General features: G+C 44.4%; 1 protein-coding gene and 1 long non-coding RNA gene across 5 annotated transcripts in view; one reads left to right on the top strand and one right to left on the bottom strand.

The window, feature by feature from the left end:
- Positions 1–21544, top strand: part of LOC309653733 — a 258278-nt gene extending 236734 nt beyond the window's left edge. Inside the window, exons 4-6 of one of the 4 annotated variants that reach the window (XR_014259420.1) lie at positions 20120–20211; positions 20392–20452; positions 21036–21544. This is a non-coding gene — a long non-coding RNA (uncharacterized lncRNA). Of the gene's footprint in view, positions 1–20119; positions 20212–20391; positions 20986–21035 lie in introns of those variants that run through there. The other 3 variants (XR_014259421.1, XR_014259422.1, XR_014259423.1) reach the window with 3 other exon arrangements.
- LOC309653724 (uncharacterized protein C2orf78-like) lies at positions 7054–19876 on the bottom strand (the record flags this gene model as incomplete). The annotated part of the gene is made up of 4 exons (XM_082478547.1): positions 7054–8966; positions 10238–10987; positions 13875–13990; positions 19869–19876. The coding sequence occupies 4 exons, from the start codon at positions 19874–19876 to the stop codon at positions 7054–7056; spliced, it is 2787 nt and encodes a 928-aa protein (XP_082334673.1).
- Positions 21545–21552: the final 8 nt, after the last annotated feature.

The raw sequence follows: 21552 nt of genomic DNA, 5'->3' as shown, positions 1-21552 counted from the left end.
TTTCTTCTCCGGTAGCTAAGATCTACAAACGAACGATGGCTGTTGATCAATGTGCTCTCTGTGTTAGGAAGGAAATAACTGTAAAAATGAAAAGCAACCTTGCCTTAGAAGCTACATATCACACAAAGGAAATAGTCCTTCTGATTCAATGTAGAAGATATCATTTAAAATGTTTAATTGGTCAAATGTCTACCTAGTTTAAAAATTAGAAAGAATAGAACACTGAAAAGCAGCCCCCTAGATAACCACTTTGGTTTCTGGTTTCTAGGAAGCATCATTTCTAAAACATACTTCTAAAATGTTTCTATTCCAAACTGTCAAGTGCCAGCTGTATTCAGAGAGGCAATAAAAGAAAGAAAACGGAGTATGACTTTTCTGATAGGCTGCCTTTCCTGGTGATCCCCTGTTCTGGCCTTACTTTCCTTCTTAGTCTGTTAATGTAAGGATTTGCTACCATCAGCTTTGTTTTGCCCTGCTCTGAGCAGATTTCCCTCTGTGCTGTTTCTGCTTTAATTTAAAATCTTTGGCTCCCATCAACATTCCATGGCAAACTGCCTCTTTCTTGAGAGCTCCTCTATGCTTTCCCTCTTCATTCTTATATTTTTTTCCCATCTCTTGGTTCCTGTTGGCCTGTGCTAATGAAAACAATCCTAAACTTGCTTACGTTTGACTCTGTGCCTCCCTATATAGCCCAGTACTCTCCATCCTCTCTCCCTATTCTCTCTTTTCAACTAGTCGAAATACTAGTGGAGGGAGACCATTGGAGATGAAACATCTTGGTATATATCGCTAGTTTTCTGTGTCACCTGGCTTTTCTATGTTTCTGTTGAAACACTCTTTTGAGAAGTCTCTGATTTCATTTTCTACATGGGTACCCTTTAAGGCTCAATATTGGAAAAGAAGGGGATCAGAGTGATCAACCCAATGTGGTATCCTAACGTAACAGATAAGGAAAGCAGCAGGCTTTGTGAGGCAGTCAGTGATTTGTCCAAAGTCACACAGACAGTAAACGTCAAAGTCAAAACTGAAATTAGGTCTCCAGACTTGTAGTTCAATACTTTCCCTCATTATTCCACGCTATTTTGAATCTCCTCCTCAATTTAGGGGCACAAGAAATCGAACGCAAAACTTTCCAAAGTTTCTTTTCTTACCTGACATGGTCAGAGAAGAGGAGACATCAACTGCAGGTACAAGGGATGAGGAGACAACACTAGAGGATGTCTGAGTGGCTGCAGCTGAACGGCGCACGTGTCCAGTACAAAGGTCACTGGTTACTGGTCCAAACGGCTCCACGGAAACCCCAAGACCTCTACCAAGTGGTAGTAGGTTTGGTAGGAGAGTGATGTCACAAAGCAGGCAGTTGAAAGGTATGAGCTAGCCAATAGGGAGGTCCGATCCCCAACAGGAGGGCGGGCTTGGGTGAAGAGAGCGTAGGAGAGCTAAAACAACCCCTCAATTTCTGAGCTCTGGGGAGGAAATCCTAGAAGACAGATTTACCTCCCCCAGGCTCTTCCATTAGGGAAATCATTGCAACATTTCTTACAGACGTTCATTAATATAATTAACTAACAGTTACTTATATTCTACAGAGTATTCTATTTTATGTATCATATACTTAGAGCTATATAGATCTTGTTTAACTAGTATCCTTAGGAAGGAAAGAGCCATGTAGTTTGAACTATTACAGTTGTAACTTGGTTAAAGAGCAGGGTGAAGTTTGTTGAGTGTACCCTGTGGAGAATGTTGTGGTCCAAGGCTCTTCTCTTTTAGTTTCTTCTCCTTGACTCCTACCTTCCTTGGGCTGGGCTAGGCTGGGGGCCAGGTTGGACTTGCGACTTAACATTTCTCTTCCGCTTTCTTTTTTTTTTTTTTTTTTCTTCCATTATGGGCATTGCTTCTAGGACAAGCCTTGATCTTGCATTGGATGTTCCTTCCTGTCAACTTCCAGCAGCAGGAGTCTTCTTTTCAGTGCTTGATGCTTCACGAAATAGACTCTGCCCATTGGCAGCAAATACCAGAGAGCTAGGAGACAGAGCTGGTTGCAGACCTTTCCTCTTCCAGCCTTTGGTTGCAATTGTTTTGCCCATGATTTGCTAGCTCTAGTTCCTTGGGCCACACAGGTATCCTGCCATCCAGCTCTTTTTATATGTGAGAGACATTCTGAACACTGTCCCTCTTTCTTTGCACAGAAGTATATACAGTGTGGCAGTTACCGTAATCTCCTCCCCCTTGCAAACAGCCCCTCTAGAATCTCGGACCTCTAGGACTCTCTGTCTTGCATGCTTGGGTGCAAGGCCAAGCACAATGAAGAGGAGAATAATTAGAGAAAGAGGAGGACATTGGTGGAGAACTGGGAGCAGGTAAGGTGAAAGGGCACCGGAGAAAAGAGATGCATGTAGGTTTTTTGGTTTCTGTGGGAAACAAGTTGACACACTTGGGCCTCATTTTGTATTAACAGAACAGAGAGTTGTAGATATAAGTAGCTAGATCGTGCAGCAACTGCCATGAAGTCTGTACACTGAAGAGAACAGTCTCACATCTAGTTTTCATTTTGTTTTATGTCATATTACCTTATTTATAGCATTCACTGGTATGTTTGTAGAACGCAGATGTTTTCAAATGCTCTGGTTTTGTCTACATGGTTATTTCCTTGTCCTATTTGTAAGGAATCCAACATTGTAAGACATATTGCATGTTTTTCTCTTGACGATTGTTTACCTTGAAGCGTCATGAACTAACTTGAGCTGTTGGATTTTGTGGAGAAACTTTAAAAAGGGTCTGTGAAAAAGGCATTGTGGTGAGTCGCATTATGCACCCGAGCGTAAGGAGCAGATATCTGCCACCAGCCCAGCTTGGCCTGGATTGCCTCTGTGTTAGTTCCCCTGGTTAGTGCTTTTCTCCCTAACCACTCTTGTGACTGTGATAATGTGAGTTAAGGGCTGAGTTGCTAGTGATTTATGTGTGAGGTAGGCTGGTTTGAGGGAGGAAATCTATGGACCTAGTCATTTTCCTTGGTGGTAAGCTTTCAGGGGTGCAAAGATCGATCTTCCTGGGGACTTTTCTGGTACCAGGAAGATATCGCATAGATGGGACCTCCAAAGACACACATTTAATTTTTAGGCCTGTTGTTCCTATTATGGGATGTGAGTTTCTTCACTGATGGGGATGCTGCTTATCTGAGAAGAAACTGTGAAAGGTGGTGTAGTATAGAGGTGTGGCTTAAGCTTTTAAGTTTTCTTCAAGGTTTTTCCCCTAAGCTTCATACTTCAGACGGCCTACTTACATGAGACTAGTATGTGATGTCAGGCTAACAACTTCCTAAATACCTGCAAGCCAGATCAGTGTCTCTTTTCTCTATATTCCCATGGAAATCAAGGGTCCCGCCGAATTTTCCATCGAAACAGTTGATTTGTGCTGTCTCTAGGAATTCTACAGGGCGTACCGTTGCTTCCTAACCGGTGTCATTTGGGAGATCGATCCCCCTCTGTACGTTCAAATGATTAATTTTGAGACTCTGCTCATGTGTGCAGTAAACCCTTTAATTCCCTAAGACCTTCCTTTCCTCCATCTCATACCCCATGAAGCCCGCTTCAGTTTATCTCCTGAATTTCTTTGGAATCTGTCAGCTCTCCCTCAACATCCTAATACTGAACTTGCCTGTCTGTTGCGATTAGGTCCTAACTAGTGTCCATATATCTTGTTTCCCTCCAATCCATTCTTCACACAAGAAAGCTTCAAAGCAAGTTGGAACATTGCTCATAAACATCGCTCACAAACATTGTTTTGAGAATAGAAAACACACTGGTGGCCTTTAAGACTCTGCGTGCTCTAGAATCCTCTCTGCTTCTCTAGCCCCATCTTGTGCCACGTTTGCCCTCACTTTCTATGCTTCAGATACACTGAATTAACCTTAGTTCTCACTCATCTGACAGAAGTCAGTTGAGAAATTATTTTTCACTGTGATTCCTAGCATTAAGGAATTTGATGATCAGGTTTTGTATGAGGACTAAAACTAAACTGGGAAGTGGAAGAATTGCGTTTCAACTGTTTCAGTCAACACGCATGTATTAATGATACCTAAGTATTGAACACCGGGCTAGGTTTCATGAGGGATACAGAAGTTCTGGCCATCTCTGGTTTTGGGTATCCCTTATTTGTTGAGACCTTTGCGTTGTTTGGTTGCCTTTTGTCTGTTTTCCAGATGGGAAAACAGGAACAAGGGAAGTATAGGTTATTACTAGGTGGGGTTGAACAAGTGGAGCAGCAAACTGCAAAGCAGAAAGAAGAGGGACGTACTATAGAGGGATGTGATTTCCATTTTCAAGGCGCCTGCGTCCTGTGCAGGGAGACAGCCTAACATAAAATGTGCCTAACAAAAGATCTATTGACTTCTTACTAAAAATCTCCAGTTCATATAACCCAGGGGTTTATACCTTCTCCTTTAAAAGTTCTATTCCTGGGACTTCCCTGGTGGTCCAGTGGTGAAGACTCTGCGCTTCCAATGCAGCAGGCGTGGGTTCAATCCCTGGTTGGGGAGCTAAGATCCCACATGCTGCGCAGCCAAAGAAATTTTTTTCAAAAGTTATACTCCTGTGTTGTTGAATTTAGTGGTTTAGATTTTGTTTGAATGTTAAGAAGATTTCAGTTTATTTACCAGGAACAAACAAAACATAATGTAAAAATAGTTTCCCAGAAACGATTTCCATCGTTCTCTTCTTCCCTTTCTCCCGCAGACTGACTGGTGTTTCATCTTGACAAGTTCTCTGAAGTTCTCTGTCATTCCATAGGAAAGCGGTCTGGCTTGGAGGTTGCAATCCCAGGGAATTTTTCATCAGCGGGGAAGTCTCCATCACTACAGAGGAATCAAGGTTGAAGTCAGTCCCGGGTAAGTGAGATGCTCCCCCTAAACACCAACACAGCAGTCGTGTACCTTTCAAGGGGTTCAGGGGCAAGATGGGCAAGGCATTTCTACTAACTCTTCTTAAGGATCATGGACAGTGTGCCCTATGCTACGAGGTAAGTGGTGACTGTTGTAATTCTTACTGGTGATCATTTCATGTCACTGATCCTTGGCTCTCTTTGTATCTCATAGGACTGTTGTAAGTCCAATACAAAATGAGTCTTCTTTTTAAAAAACTGAAATGTTTTACAAAGCCTAGCATTCTCATAGAGAGTCCTTTGAATTCTCCCCACTTTCCCGAGAGGCTAAGAACACTTCACACCATGAACTAGGAGAGGGGGTAGAGCCCTTTCTGATGAAATATAGAAACAAAGACAGAGTCTTAGCCTGCTTGCTCTCTGGACAGGATCTCGGACCACAAGGTCTTAAATCCTGGTATAAATGACGGAAGTGAGGACAGTTCAACTGGCACTCTCATAACAAGAGTTCTGAAACACCTTCCAAAGAGACTGTAGCAGTAGACGAGGGAAGGGAGTGCTACAGTGTGGTAGTACAGGGGGAATGCTCGGCTACAGCAGTGAAAAATGTGGTACCTATTGGTGTGCTCTCGGGGTTCTTGTACATGTAGCATAGATGACCTTTACAGTGTCCCTCCCACCTTCCCACCTGCATTAGGTGTTCTGTTTTTTTGTTTGTTTTTTTTTTTTTAATTTACGTTTATTGATTGATTGATTGATTGAACTTATTTATTCTACGTATTTATTTTTTTGGCTGCACTGGGTCCTCATTGGTGTGCACGGGCTTTCTCTAGTTGCGGCTAGCGGGGTCTACTCTTGGTTGCGGTGTGCGGGCTTCTCATCGCGGTGGCCTCTCTTGTTGCGGAGCATGGGCTGTAGGCGCGTGGGCTTCGGTAGTTGCGGCTCACGGGCTCTGGAATGCAGGCTCAGTCGTTGTGGCACATGCGCTTAGTTGCTGCACGGCATGTGGGATCTTCGCAGACCGGGGCTCGAACCCGTGTCCCCCGCATTGCATTGGCAGGCGGATTCTTAACCACGGCGCCACCAGGGAAGCCCTAGGTGTTCTTATATAGAGTCTAAAAACAGAGGGCACTGAGCGAAGGTAGTGGTTACTAAAGGCTCAGGATCTAAATTCTACCTGTCTCTACACCCCTTCCCAGCTGTCGATTTGACCCCATTTGTGAATGCCGACCTCATTCTTCAACTTTCTCTGCCGTTTGTATACTCACCTTGAAAACTTGTTTCTGTGATGCGTTGAGCAGACACAGGGTGGCAGATTGCAGAGGTGGAAGCTGGTGGTCGGATATTTGTGGGCTGAATCTCCTTCAGTCCCATTCCCATTTCTGGTTGCGCAGAGGCCCTACTTCCTGTGTATGACGCGGAGCCATAGGATTGCGGGCAGGAGCCAAGTTCTCCATACAGTGAAGACCCCAGTGTGCCTTGGTTATAGTAATATACCTGGCTTCCTTCCTGGTAGGGAAGTGACAGGCGGCTATGCCCCTGATTTGTTCGTGGGCCTCCTGATGCAGCAGTTCCCTTGGCTCTGGCCCTGTCGTCAGCTGCCCCTAGGAGGTCTCTGAGCCCTAGCCACTTCTCTGGTAGATTTGCCTATTCCCCCACTATAATCACACCTGAATAAGGCAACTCAAACCTTTCAGAGATGTGTCGTGAACCTCTTGTTTTCTGAAATACCTATCTGGTGGTTGTGAGACTTAAGGCCAACCTCCCCGAGAGACTTTGTTTCTATTTCTCCTAGTAAACCTAGACTCATCTCCTGTCACCTTCAACTCTACTCCAATTGTGTTCTTTCAACCCAGACCCCTGACCCTGCTTTTTACTTCTGCCATTTCATCCTCACTCCTGCTTCCTTTCCTAAATCCATACGTCTCTTTTGGCCTTCCTAGCCCTGGGCCAAGTTCCTTCCTCTTTCCTCAGTTTTTACCCCTTTCCTTCATTCTCCCATCCAACTTTCAGGCCTTCCTTTCTCACGCCCCAGTTAGCAGCATCTCAAAATTCGAAAGGTTTATTACTCATCTATTAATTCTATTCCATTTACTTACTCGGTTCTATACCTATCTTACCTATGTATGGAAGAACCGCTGGTAGCCAAGGTGGCAGCAAGAATCCTAGCAGCTGTCACCTGACGTATCCGTAGTAGTCAGCAATTTCCATTTCTTTGTCCCTCTGGGTGAAAAATTGCAGCTTCCCCGAAGAGGTGTATCTGGCAGCATTCTCCCGTTGTTGTTGAGCCCGCCTCTTCATGGCCTCTCGCTCTGGCCTCTGCTCTTGTTCGATGGGCTTTGACATGACTGGCTCAGGCACGTTGGGTTCCCTCCATGGAACTCGTTGCTTGCTGAAGTCTTGGAGTAGAAGTTGGGTTTGGAGCTTGGGTGGGGACTGGCGCTTAGTCACAGCAGGGGGAACAGGCTCGCGCTGGAGAGAAGCGCCAGATGAAGTTTTGTAGGGTGCAGGCCTAGGAGCAGCAGGCTGAGGGACACGAGGCTGGGTATGGTTGGTCCAAGCCGGTTGGGTTGGGTTGGCCACAGTTGGCTGAGCTGGTTTGGCGGGACCTGGCAAAGAGGCAGGAGCTGGCTGGGATGAATTGACTGCAGCAGGTTGAGCTGAGTCAGTAGAACCAGGCTGGGCACGGTAAGCCACAGCAGGCCGATGTGAGGCCAGAGACTGTGGCCTCCGAGGAGCGGGTCGAGCTTGAGGCTTGTCCCAGGCAGAAAAAGGCAGAGGTATCAACTTGACCTTCCCAGGAGGAGGCCGCTCACACTGGGATGGAGATGGACACTCTGTTTCAGCACTGCTGTCTGGTTTCTGGGCTTGGACTTGCGTTTTCTCAGGCCTCTTACCCTCACGTGGGGTATGCCGCCGTGGCTGGATCGCTGGGGGTGGCTGGGGGTCTTTGGGGTTGCTTGAATTTCCCAAGAGCCGACAGGAAGAGAGCCCAGTTTTCGTCTCATTCTTCTTCCCCAGCGCATGAAGAACCTTCACAGACTCCAGCATGCGCACGCCAAGGGAGGTTCGAGGCTTTTGAAAGCTCTCTTGGCGAAGCTCAGTTTGGTGTTCCTTTCGCTTCGTGTTGGGGATTGCTGGCTTGTCTTCTGCCTTGACTTTGTTCCCTGACTGCTTGTTCTCTTCAGCCTTGTTTCTTCCTCTGGTCCTTTTGGTCTTTTCCTGCCCATGGCTCTCAGTTTTGCTGATCTTTCCGGATGCAGCTTTCTGAGGTTTGCCTTGAGAGTGCTTGGCCGTGTTCGCAGGAGCCCTGTCACTGACTGCAGCAGTGCATATAACCGCTTCTCCCCCTAACAGGCACTCTGGATCCTTTGGCTGGATTTTGGCCTTGGGAGCACCACCGATAGGCTCAGAGGCTTTCTGTTTGTTCTTCCTGGGTTGATCAGAGGGAACCTTTACGACACTTGGCTTTTCCTGCACCTGATTCACCTTAATGGCTCTGGTGTCTTCAGCTTTGATCACGTTGGGACCTTGGGATCGATCAAGATCTTTCCAAGAATTAAAGAGCTGGGGAAGGTGAATATCCTCCGCCAGTGTAGTAATGTCTGCAAGACCACTGCTAGGTTCAGTCCCATTTTCAAGTGTCCCTAGGTCCTGACGACTCAGGCTGTTCTCTCCCAGATCAGCATTTTCAGAACCAGGCTGCTCCTCTTGGCTGAGGGGATCGGTGCAGGCCAGCGGCTGGGGAATATCAGGGATTCCCAAAGGGAGTAGTGGAGGATCTTGGTTTTCTATTGGGATCTGGTAGGCCTCCAGAGGCTTTGACAGCTTGGTTTTGATATCCTCCACGTTCTTACTCTCTGTTTGTCCCTGGCTTGGAGCTGGAGGCAGGGCCAGGAGACGCCTGGCACTCTGGACTGGAGCTGTCACTGAAATGTCCCCAAGTTCAGATGGTGGGTTACTCTCAAGTATGTGACTGTTTCTGCTACTGCAGGACTTGGGGAGTTCTTGAGTTTGTGTCACACAAAACATCTGGCTTGGAGGTTGCAATCCCAGGGAATTTTTCATCACCAGGGAAGTCTCCATCACTACAAAGGGATCAAGGGAGAAGTCAGTCCCTGGTAAATGAGATGCTCCCCCTAAACACCAACACAGCAGTCGTGTACCTTTCAAGGGGTTCAGGGGCAAGATGGGCAAGGCATTTCTACTAACTCTTCTTAAGGATCATGGACAGTGCCCTATGCTACGAGGTAAGCGGTGACTGTTGTAATGCTTAACTGGTGATCATTTCATGTCACTGATCCTTGGCTCTCTTTGTATCTCATAGGACTGTTGTAAGTCCAATACAAAATGAGTCTTCTTTTTAAAAAACTGAAATGTTTTACAAAGCCTAGCATTCTCATATAGAGTCCTTTCAATTCTCCCCACTTTCCCGAGAGGCTAAGAACACTTCACACCATGAACTAGGAGAGGGGGTAGAGCCCTTTCTGATGAAATACAGAAACAAAGACAGAGTCTTAGCCTGCTTGCTCTCTGGACAGGATCTCGGACCACAAGGTCTTAAATCCTGGTATAAATGACGGAAGTGAGGACACTTCAACTGGCACTCTCATAACAAGAGTTCTGAGACACCTTCCAAAGAGACTGTAGCAGTAGACGAGGGAAGGGAGTGCTACAGTGTGGTAGTACAGGGGGAATGCTCGGCTACAGCAGTGAAAAATGTGGTACCTATTGGTGTGCTCTCGGGGTTCTTGTACATGTAGCATAGATGACCTTTACAGTGTCCCTGCCACCTTCCCACCTGCATTAGGTGTTCTTTTTGTTTTTTTGTTTTTTTAATTTACGTTTATTTATTGATTGATTGTTTGAACTTATTTATTCTACGTATTTATTTTTTTGGCTGCACAGGGTCTTCATTGCTGTGCACGGGCTTTCTCTAGTTGCGGCTAGCGGGGTCTACTCTTGGTTGCGGTGTGCGGGCTTCTCTTGTTGCGGAGCATGCGCTCTAGGCGCGTGGGCTTCGGTAGTTGCGGCTCACGGGCTCTAGAATGCAGGCTCAGTCGTTGTGGCACATGGGCTTAGTTGCTCCACGGCATGTGGGATCTTCCCAGACCAGGGCTCGAACCCGTGTCCCCCGCATTGCATTGGCAGGCGGATTCTTAACCACGGCGCCACCAGGGAAGCCCTAGGTGTTCTTATATAGAGTCTAAAAACAGAGGGCACTGAGCGAAGGTAGTGGTTACTAAAGGCTCAGGATCTAAATTCTACCTGTCTCTACACCCCTTCCCAGCTGTCGATTTGACCCCATTTGTGAATGCCGACCTCATTCTTCAACTTTCTCTGCCGTTTGTATACTCACCTTGAAAACTTGTTTCTGTGATGCGTTGAGCAGACACAGGGTGGCAGATTGCAGAGGTGGAAGCTGGTGGTCGGATATTTGTGGGCTGAATCTCCTTCAGTCCCATTCCCATTTCTGGTTGCGCAGAGGCCCTACTTCCTGTGTATGACGCGGAGCCATAGGATTGCAGGCAGGAGCCAAGTTCTCCATACAGTGAAGACCCCAGTGTGCCTTGGTTATAGTAATATACCTGGCTTCCTTCCTGGTAGGGAAGTGACAGGCGGCTATGCCCCTGATTTGGAATCTGAGATGGTGCTCCCTGAGCAAGCCTGGCAGAAAGTGATGGATATAGAGGGACCATGTTATTGGCGTCTGAAGTTTTATCATACTGGGCTGCCATAAACATGGAGGAAGCAGCTGGGTGCCGGTCAGTGAGTGCCAGAGTAAAGTCTCCGAGTGAAGAGGAATTCTTTTCAGTGCTTCCTGTGATGTCCCACTCAAGAACACCTGGATAGGAAGGAGCTGAAGTGGAGATCTGGCTGTGGTCAGTAACTCCAGATAACATAGTCGTGCTGGAATGTTGGTAAAGGTAGGCACTACCCATGAGTGTCTGGAAAGAGGTACCGGTAGCCGATGCCGAACTGACGGCAGGGGCAGAGACTCTGGAGAAGTTGCAGACACTTCGTGTTAGGGAAGTTGCATTGCTCACCACAGGAAGACAATGCTGCAGAGAATTTAGAGTTCCAAGTAGAGATGGATTTTGGAAATTTTCTGTAAGAACAAGAGGGTCATGAAAAACTCAGGGAGGTTGAGAAATTCTCACTACGTTTGAGGAACAGCATTATCTTAAGGTTCTTGCTCTCAGGACACCTCTACTATCGACCCTTCCTGAGAAACCCAAAATCAGACAGTTAATGATGGCTGTAAGGACTGAGCAGTTTTCCACTCTTCTGTATTAACTGCCTGTGCTCCCATCTTGGGCACAGATGGGCAGAAGAGCCAAGTGGTATGGTTCAGACATTGTTCTCTAGGCTGGAAGCAACCTTCTCCCTGCCCTGTCTTTCCCTTCAGCCTGCACTCGTATTGACTTCTATGCTATTTCCTAGACTGGAAGCATTTTAGAACTAGGAGGCCCTTAGAGAACTTTCTCTTTTTTCAGTCTCATTTCACGAGTAAGGAAACTGAGGCTCAGAGAGGTCGGGTTGACTTGTTCAGGTTCTCTCATTATGTTAGTGTCATTACCAGGTTTCAGAACCTAAGTATCCTGACTTCCTTGCCAGGACTCCACTCTGAGCATGATAGTGCCAGAAAGCAGGAGAAATAGAACTTATAATATAAGCATTTTTTTTGTCCATTAGAAAACAGTACGGCCATTACCATTGTCATCTTCAGTGTCTCCCTTTGCTTGTGCAGTTCCCACGCTATTACCTAGAGTTGACGTATAGCTCAGTCCAACTGGTGAACTGAAAGAGTCATTTTTGCCCTCTTCAAGCCTGGTTTCTCATCCTACCTCAAAATGATTACCCGAAAGTGGATTTCTTAAGTGCTTTTGGAAAGAGAAAAGTTATCTGATTACTTCAGACTACTCATCTATAAAGTGGTTATAACACCACCACCAATAATAATAGCAGTAATAATTAATAGATGAATAAGCTGATCTATTGCGTATGATTTATATGGAGGAAGATACAATAAGTTCTAGAAAGACAAAGAAAAATCATGAAAAACATGTTACGTAACGAAAAAGAAATCCATAGATATTAATGAAAACTGGGGTATGTGGGCAAGTATCAAAGCCTAATGAATTTACTAACAAATGACATTCTGTACCATACATGCAATATTATGAAAGTGAATTTTGCCCACTCTATTTTAGTGAATACTATTAACCAAAAAACACGATGGAGGTGATAGAGGTGAATGAATTCCTAGCCAATGCATACAGACAGAGACGATAAATCAGTAAAAAATGCATAACAAGCAACAGAATGCAACAAATGTGAATGTATAGGTAGCCACAACATATATAGACAAGTATTTCAATGAAAACCGGTACAAAGCAGACAGCAAAATAGTAAGTGTAAAAGAGTTTCATTATTGTGCTCATTCATATTTTTACCCAGCAAGTAACAGGTATTAAGCCTAGGAGAAATATATCTTTCCATGAATATAACTCATATAATAAGCAGAAAGGAAGCTTAAAAAGTATCAAGAAGGTTTTTGTATTTATCCTAGAACTTAGAATCATCTTCCACATCCAAGAAGATGACATCCCAAGACCTCAAAAAACCATCATCCCTAGAATCCAATTAAAAAAGATTTTCAAATGTAAGAAAATCCAAAGGACTCCACAATATTGTTTTAGATAAATGTGGATGTTTGTGTTTTCTTTTTTTCTTTTGCCGCGCCGCGTGGCCCTGGCCGTGAAAGCACCGAGTCCTAAAGCGCTGGACCGCCAGGGAATTCCCTAAATGGGGAATTAGAGATGTGGGGCTTGACTTTTTCTTTTTCTTCTCCGGTAGCTAAGATCTACAAGCGAACGATGGCTGTTGATCAATGTGCTCTCTGTGTTAGGAAGGAAATAACTGTAAAAATGAAAAGCAACCTTGCCTTAGAAGCTACATATCACACAAAGGAAATAGTCCTTCTGATTCAATGTAGAAGATATCATTTAAAATGTTTAATTGGTCAAATGTCTACCTAGTTTAAAAATTAGAAAGAATAGAACACTGAAAAGCAGCCCCCTAGATAACCACTTTGGTTTCTGGTTTCTAGGAAGCATCATTTCTAAAACATACTTCTAAAGTGTTTCTATTCCAAACTGTCAAGTGCCAGCTGTATTCAGAGAGGCAATAAAAGAAAGAAAACGGAGTATGACTTTTCTGATAGGCTGCCTTTCCTGGTGATCCCCTGTTCTGGCCTTACTTTCCTTCTTAGTCTGTTAATGTAAGGATTTGCTACCATCAGCTTTGTTTTGCCCTGCTCTGAGCAGATTTCCCTCTGTGCTGTTTCTGCTTTAATTTAAAATCTTTGGCTCCCATCAACATTCCATGGCAAACTGCCTCTTTCTTGAGAGCTCCTCTATGCTTTCCCTCTTCATTCTTATATTTTTTTCCCATCTCTTGGTTCCTGTTGGCCTGTGCTAATGAAAACAATCCTAAACTTGCTTACGTTTGACTCTGTGCCTCCCTATATAGCCCAGTACTCTCCATCCTCTCTCCCTATTCTCTCTTTTCAACTAGTCGAAATACTAGTGGAGGGAGACCATTGGAGATGAAACATCTTGGTATATATCGCTAGTTTTCTGTGTCACCTGGCTTTTCTATGTTTCTGTTGAAACACTCTTTTGAGAAGTCTCTGATTTCATTTTCTACATGGGTACCCTTTAAGGCTCAATATTGGAAAAGAAGGGGATCAGAGTGATCAACCCAATGTGGTATCCTAACGTGACAGATAAGGAAAGCAGCAGGCTTTGTGAGGCAGTCAGTGATTTGTCCAAAGTCACACAGACAGTAAACGTCAAAGTCAAAACTGAAATTAGGTCTCCAGACTTGTAGTTCAATACTTTCCCTCATTATTCCACGCTATTTTGAATCTCCTCCTCAATTTAGGGGCACAAGAAATCGAACGCAAAACTTTCCAAAGTTTCTTTTCTTACCTGACATGGTCAGAGAAGAGGAGACATCAACTGCAGGTACAAGGGATGAGGAGACAACACTAGAGGATGTCTGAGTGGCTGCAGCTGAACGGCGCACGTGTCCAGTACAAAGGTCACTGGTTACTGGTCCAAACGGCTCCACGGAAACCCCAAGACCTCTACCAAGTGGTAGTAGGTTTGGTAGGAGAGTGATGTCACAAAGCAGGCAGTTGAAAGGTATGAGCTAGCCAATAGGGAGGTCCGATCCCCAACAGGAGGGCGGGCTTGGGTGAAGAGAGCGTAGGAGAGCTAAAACAACCCCTCAATTTCTGAGCTCTGGGGAGGAAATCCTAGAAGACAGATTTACCTCCCCCAGGCTCTTCCATTAGGGAAATCATTGCAACATTTCTTACAGACGTTCATTAATATAATTAACTAACAGTTACTTATATTCTACAGAGTATTCTATTTTATGTATCATATACTTAGAGCTATATAGATCTTATTTAACTAGTATCCTTAGGAAGGAAAGAGCCATGTAGTTTGAACTATTACAGTTGTAACTTGGTTAAAGAGCAGGGTGAAGTTTGTTGAGTGTACCCTGTGGAGAATGTTGTGGTCCAAGGCTCTTTTAGTTTCTTCTCCTTGACTCCTACCTTCCTTGGGCTGGGCTAGGCTGGGGGCCAGGTTGGACTTGCGACTTAACATTTCTCTTCCGCTTTCTTTTTTTTTTTTTTTTTTCTTCCATTATGGGCATTGCTTCTAGGACAAGCCTTGATCTTGCATTGGATGTTCCTTCCTGTCAACTTCCAGCAGCAGGAGTCTTCTTTTCAGTGCTTGATGCTTCACGAAATAGACTCTGCCCATTGGCAGCAAATACCAGAGAGCTAGGAGACAGAGCTGGTTGCAGACCTTTCCTCTTCCAGCCTTTGGTTGCAATTGTTTTGCCCATGATTTGCTAGCTCTAGTTCCTTGGGCCACACAGGTATCCTGCCATCCAGCTCTTTTTATATGTGAGAGACATTCTGAACACTGTCCCTCTTTCTTTGCACAGAAGTATATACAGTGTGGCAGTTACCGTAATCTCCTCCCCCTTGCAAACAGCCCCTCTAGAATCTCGGACCTCTAGGACTCTCTGTCTTGCATGCTTGGGTGCAAGGCCAAGCACAATGAAGAGGAGAATAATTAGAGAAAGAGGAGGACATTGGTGGAGAACTGGGAGCAGGTAAGGTGAAAGGGCACCGGAGAAAAGAGATGCATGTAGGTTTTTTGGTTTCTGTGGGAAACAAGTTGACACACTTGGGCCTCATTTTGTATTAACAGAACAGAGAGTTGTAGATATAAGTAGCTAGATCGTGCAGCAACTGCCATGAAGTCTGTACACTGAAGAGAACAGTCTCACATCTAGTTTTCATTTTGTTTTATGTCATATTACCTTATTTATAGCATTCACTGGTATGTTTGTAGAACGCAGATGTTTTCAAATGCTCTGGTTTTGTCTACATGGTTATTTCCTTGTCCTATTTGTAAGGAATCCAACATTGTAAGACATATTGCATGTTTTTCTCTTGACGATTGTTTACCTTGAAGCGTCATGAACTAACTTGAGCTGTTGGATTTTGTGGAGAAACTTTAAAAAGGGTCTGTGAAAAAGGCATTGTGGTGAGTCGCATTATGCACCCGAGCGTAAGGAGCAGATATCTGCCACCAGCCCAGCTTGGCCTGGATTGCCTCTGTGTTAGTTCCCCTGGTTAGTGCTTTTCTCCCTAACCACTCTTGTGACTGTGATAATGTGAGTTAAGGGCTGAGTTGCTAGTGATTTATGTGTGAGGTAGGCTGGTTTGAGGGAGGAAATCTATGGACCTAGTCATTTTCCTTGGTGGTAAGCTTTCAGGGGTGCAAAGATCGATCTTCCTGGGGACTTTTCTGGTACCAGGAAGATATCGCATAGATGGGACCTCCAAAGACACACATTTAATTTTTAGGCCTGTTGTTCCTATTATGGGATGTGAGTTTCTTCACTGATGGGGATGCTGCTTATCTGAGAAGAAACTGTGAAAGGTGGTGTAGTATAGAGGTGTGGCTTAAGCTTTTAAGTTTTCTTCAAGGTTTTTCCCCTAAGCTTCATACTTCAGACGGCCTACTTACATGAGACTAGTATGTGATGTCAGGCTAACAACTTCCTAAATACCTGCAAGCCAGATCAGTGTCTCTTTTCTCTATATTCCCATGGAAATCAAGGGTCCCGCCGAATTTTCCATCGAAACAGTTGATTTGTGCTGTCTCTAGGAATTCTACAGGGCGTACCGTTGCTTCCTAACCGGTGTCATTTGGGAGATCGATCCCCCTCTGTACGTTCAAATGATTAATTTTGAGACTCTGCTCATGTGTGCAGTAAACCCTTTAATTCCCTAAGACCTTCCTTTCCTCCATCTCATACCCCATGAAGCCCGCTTCAGTTTATCTCCTGAATTTCTTTGGAATCTGTCAGCTCTCCCTCAACATCCTAATACTGAACTTGCCTGTCTGTTGCGATTAGGTCCTAACTAGTGTCCATATATCTTGTTTCCCTCCAATCCATTCTTCACACAAGAAAGCTTCAAAGCAAGTTGGAACATTGCTCATAAACATCGCTCACAAACATTGTTTTGAGAATAGAAAACACACTGGTGGCCTTTAAGACTCTGCGTGCTCTAGAATCCTCTCTGCTTCTCTAGCCCCATCTTGTGCCACGTTTGCCCTCACTTTCTATGCTTCAGATACACTGAATTAACCTTAGTTCTCACTCATCTGACAGAAGTCAGTTGAGAAATTATTTTTCACTGTGATTCCTAGCATTAAGGAATTTGATGATCAGGTTTTGTATGAGGACTAAAACTAAACTGGGAAGTGGAAGAATTGCGTTTCAACTGTTTCAGTCAACACGCATGTATTAATGATACCTAAGTATTGAACACCGGGCTAGGTTTCATGAGGGATACAGAAGTTCTGGCCATCTCTGGTTTTGGGTATCCCTTATTTGTTGAGACCTTTGCGTTGTTTGGTTGCCTTTTGTCTGTTTTCCAGATGGGAAAACAGGAACAAGGGAAGTATAGGTTATTACTAGGTGGGGTTGAACAAGTGGAGCAGCAAACTGCAAAGCAGAAAGAAGAGGGACGTACTATAGAGGGATGTGATTTCCATTTTCAAGGCGCCTGCGTCCTGTGCAGGGAGACAGCCTAACATAAAATGTGCCTAACAAAAGATCTATTGACTTCTTACTAAAAATCTCCAGTTCATATAACCCAGGGGTTTATACCTTCTCCTTTAAAAGTTCTATTCCTGGGACTTCCCTGGTGGTCCAGTGGTGAAGACTCTGCGCTTCCAATGCAGCAGGCGTGGGTTCAATCCCTGGTTGGGGAGCTAAGATCCCACATGCTGCGCAGCCAAAGAAATTTTTTTCAAAAGTTATACTCCTGTGTTGTTGAATTTAGTGGTTTAGATTTTGTTTGAATGTTAAGAAGATTTCAGTTTATTTACCAGGAACAAACAAAACATAATGTAAAAATAGTTTCCCAGAAACGATTTCCATCGTTCTCTTCTTCCCTTTCTCCCGCAGACTGACTGGTGTTTCATCTTGACAAGTTCTCTGAAGTTCTCTGTCATTCCATAGGAAAGCGGTCTGGCTTGGAGGTTGCAATCCCAGGGAATTTTTCATCAGCGGGGAAGTCTCCATCACTACAGAGGAATCAAGGTTGAAGTCAGTCCCGGGTAAGTGAGATGCTCCCCCTAAACACCAACACAGCAGTCGTGTACCTTTCAAGGGGTTCAGGGGCAAGATGGGCAAGGCATTTCTACTAACTCTTCTTAAGGATCATGGACAGTGTGCCCTATGCTACGAGGTAAGCGGTGACTGTTGTAATTCTTACTGGTGATCATTTCATGTCACTGATCCTTGGCTCTCTTTGTATCTCATAGGACTGTTGTTAAGTCCAATACAAAATGAGTCTTCTTTTTAAAAAACTGAAATGTTTTACAAAGCCTAGCATTCTCATAGAGAGTCCTTTGAATTCTCCCCACTTTCCCGAGAGGCTAAGAACACTTCACACCATGAACTAGGAGAGGGGGTAGAGCCCTTTCTGATGAAATATAGAAACAAAGACAGAGTCTTAGCCTGCTTGCTCTCTGGACAGGATCTCGGACCACAAGGTCTTAAATCCTGGTATAAATGACGGAAGTGAGGACAGTTCAACTGGCACTCTCATAACAAGAGTTCTGAAACACCTTCCAAAGAGACTGTAGCAGTAGACGAGGGAAGGGAGTGCTACAGTGTGGTAGTACAGGGGGAATGCTCGGCTACAGCAGTGAAAAATGTGGTACCTATTGGTGTGCTCTCGGGGTTCTTGTACATGTAGCATAGATGACCTTTACAGTGTCCCTCCCACCTTCCCACCTGCATTAGGTGTTCTGTTTTTTTGTTTGTTTGTTTGTTTTTAATTTACGTTTATTGATTGATTGATTGATTGAACTTATTTATTCTACGTATTTATTTTTTTGGCTGCACTGGGTCCTCATTGCTGTGCACGGGCTTTCTCTAGTTGCGGCTAGCGGGGTCTACTCTTGGTTGCGGTGTGCGGGCTTCTCATCGCGGTGGCCTCTCTTGTTGCGGAGCATGGGCTGTAGGCGCGTGGGCTTCGGTAGTTGCGGCTCACGGGCTCTGGAATGCAGGCTCAGTCGTTGTGGCACATGCGCTTAGTTGCTGCACGGCATGTGGGATCTTCGCAGACCGGGGCTCGAAGCCGTGTCCCCTGCATTGGCAGGCGCCACCAGGGAAGCCCTAGCTGTTCTTACATAGAGTCTAAAAACAGAGAGCACTGAGAGAAGGTAGTGGTTATTAAAGGCTCAGGATCTAAATTCTACCTGTCTCTACACCCCTTCCCAGCTGTCGATTTGACCCCGTTTGTGAATGCCGACCTCATTCTTCAACTTGCTCTGCCGTTTGTATACTCACCTTGAAAACTTGTTTCTGTGATGCGTTGAGCAGACACAGGGTGGCAGATTGCAGAGGTGGAAGCTGGTGGTCGGATATTTGCGGGCTGAATCTCCTTCAGTCCCATTCCCATTTCTGGTTGCGCAGAGGCCCTACTTCCTGTGTATGACGCGGAGCCATAGGATTGCGGGCAGGAGCCAAGTTCTCCATACAGTGAAGACCCCAGTGTGCCTTGGTTATAGTAATATACCTGGCTTCCTTCCTGGTAGGGAAGTGACAGGCGGCTATGCCCCTGATTTGGAATCTGAGATGGTGCTCCCTGAGCAAGCCTGGCAGAAAGTGATGGATATAGAGGGACCATGTTATTGGCGTCTGAAGTTTTATCATACTGGGCTGCCATAAACATGGAGGAAGCAGCTGGGTGCCGGTCAGTGAGTGCCAGAGTAAAGTCTCCGAGTGAAGAGGAATTCTTTTCAGTGCTTCCTGTGATGTCCCACTCAAGAACAGCTAGATAGGAAGGAGCTGAAGTGGAGATCTGGCTGTGGTCAGTAACTCCAGGTAACATAGTCGTGCTAGAATGTTGGTAAAGGTAGGCACTACCCATGAGTGTCTGGAAAGAGGTACCGGTAGCCGATGCCGAACTGACGGCAGGAGCAGGGACTCTGGAGAAGTTGCAGACGCTTCGTGTTAGGGAAGTTGCATTGCTACAACAGATTTTTCAGCAACAGAGCAATCCAGCCAAGTTTATATTTTAGAGAGAGAACATCTTCCATATGGAGGATCAGTTGAAATAGAAGAGATTGTTAGAATTGTAGGGTGGTAGTAATCCAGGCAGGAGATGACGAATGCCAGACACCACCTAGTCACAGACATAGCTTTTGCAGCGATCAGCTACATGTTGTTGTTTTTTATTTACTCTCTCATATAATTTTTTTTAAGTCCTGGACCACAAAATACTGTGGCATAGTTGGAAAAATCTGAGACTCGATTCTAGTCTTTTTTCTGTTTGCCTGCTGTGCAGCTTGGGCTTACGTCTCGAGCCTTACTTTTTCATTGTGAAACAAGAACAGTGCTACTTAACCCGAGAACTCCACAGGCACATAAACCCGTGGCGTGTGAGGAGCAGTGAAGGAGAGAAGGAATGGAAGTGCTTTGGGGGACCCCAAGAGCCCTTCAGAAACCGTTTGTTCTTTTTATTATTGAGCATTAAAAGTGAAGGCATTCCATTTGTTTCACTCAGAAACAAATTCTGTTCTTCTGATAGCCTGTTTTTTTTTTCCACTCCCTTTTTCTGTAGTCAGATCAGTTCCTGATGGGCATTCTCCAGTCCACACTATTGCATCTGATTGGAGGCTATGCAAAATTTCCCAGAGACAATGAATTTTGACTGTATAGTAGTTAATTCTTTATAGTACGTTCCTGCAAAAACACTCTTTTCTTCAGAGTTTTTCCTTTTCAGGATAGTGGTAGTGTTGTGGTAACTAATAAAGGCTACTCTTGAGAAAATTGTCTAACTTGTTTTTAGTGTATCTACTTCGCTTACTTAATTCCATATTCCCTGTTTTCTAGACAGACTTCTTGGTGTCCACTGTACCCATGGTTTCAACAGGACTGGCTACCTCATGTGCAGGTGAGTTGCCAACCCCAAGAGGCAGAGCATGTTTAAATTGTTCTGTTTACAATAGTAATGTAAGCTAATGTAAGCTGAATGCAAAAAATGCAGTCAGAGAAGTGTATGAAGTGGAAGGCAATTTTGCCCCCTACTCAGATGTTACCACCAGTAATAATTTAGCACATATTTTTTCAGACGTAAAAAATGCAGATATAAGCATATACAATGGTCCCTTGGTATCTGCAGGGGGATTGGTTTTAGGACTCCCCATGGATCCGAAAATCCTCGGATGCTCAAGTCCCGTATGTAAAATGGTGTAGTACAGTCGGGCTTCCATATCTGCAGGTTATGGAACCGTTGGATATACAGAACTGACTGTACATGTGATTTAATGGTATAGTGTTTTAGACATTCTGGTTTATAATTTAATATATGGAGGACATCTTCCTCTGACAATATTTGGAGACCTCATTCTTATTTATTTATTATTCTTTTTTTTCCTCCAAATTTGCTTTATGTAGTTGGATATAAATAAATGAGCACAAACTTAAGCAAGATACATGTAACAATTTAATAGAACCTGATACTCTAATTCTTTCAGTGTTTCTCCAACTCATCATGGGGCTCGTAAGAAAAGTAACCAACATGGATACTACTACAGTTGAATGTCAAATCTTTAAGTGCTTATGACATACTAAATCCTTGTATAATGCACTTATGAAGAACCCTTCAAGGGACTTGTGTTTTGTATGTAGCAAAAAGTGTTAAGAGTCAAATATTCAACTCAATATAAAATAATAAGAAACACTTCTGATTTGTTAGGTTGAGATTGCTTCTCCTTTTACTAATGAATGATTTTTTTAGCTGTAATATCACTGAGCTGAACAAATATGTCACCTTGGAGTACATAAGGAAAAATAAACACATGCTAAATGGGTAAAACATTACAACTACATCTTTACTAGACCATCTCTACTAACGCTTCAGAAGCTTAGAGATTCAGAGTGTTCTTACGTTATGTGCAAGAAAAATAGAAAGAGAGAAATTCCTTCTTTTTTGAGATCACAGCTGTGAAGTCGTGATTATACAGATTCTTCATTTGTGTGCGAAACATGAAA

The sequence above is a fragment of the Balaenoptera physalus genome (genome assembly GCF_965194825.1).
Source record: "Balaenoptera physalus genome assembly, contig: HAP1_SCAFFOLD_1059, whole genome shotgun sequence".
NCBI classification, from domain to species: domain Eukaryota; kingdom Metazoa; phylum Chordata; class Mammalia; order Artiodactyla; family Balaenopteridae; genus Balaenoptera; species Balaenoptera physalus.
The sequence above is the reverse complement of the archived record's forward strand: the minus strand, read 5'-3'. Positions and strand labels throughout refer to the sequence as shown.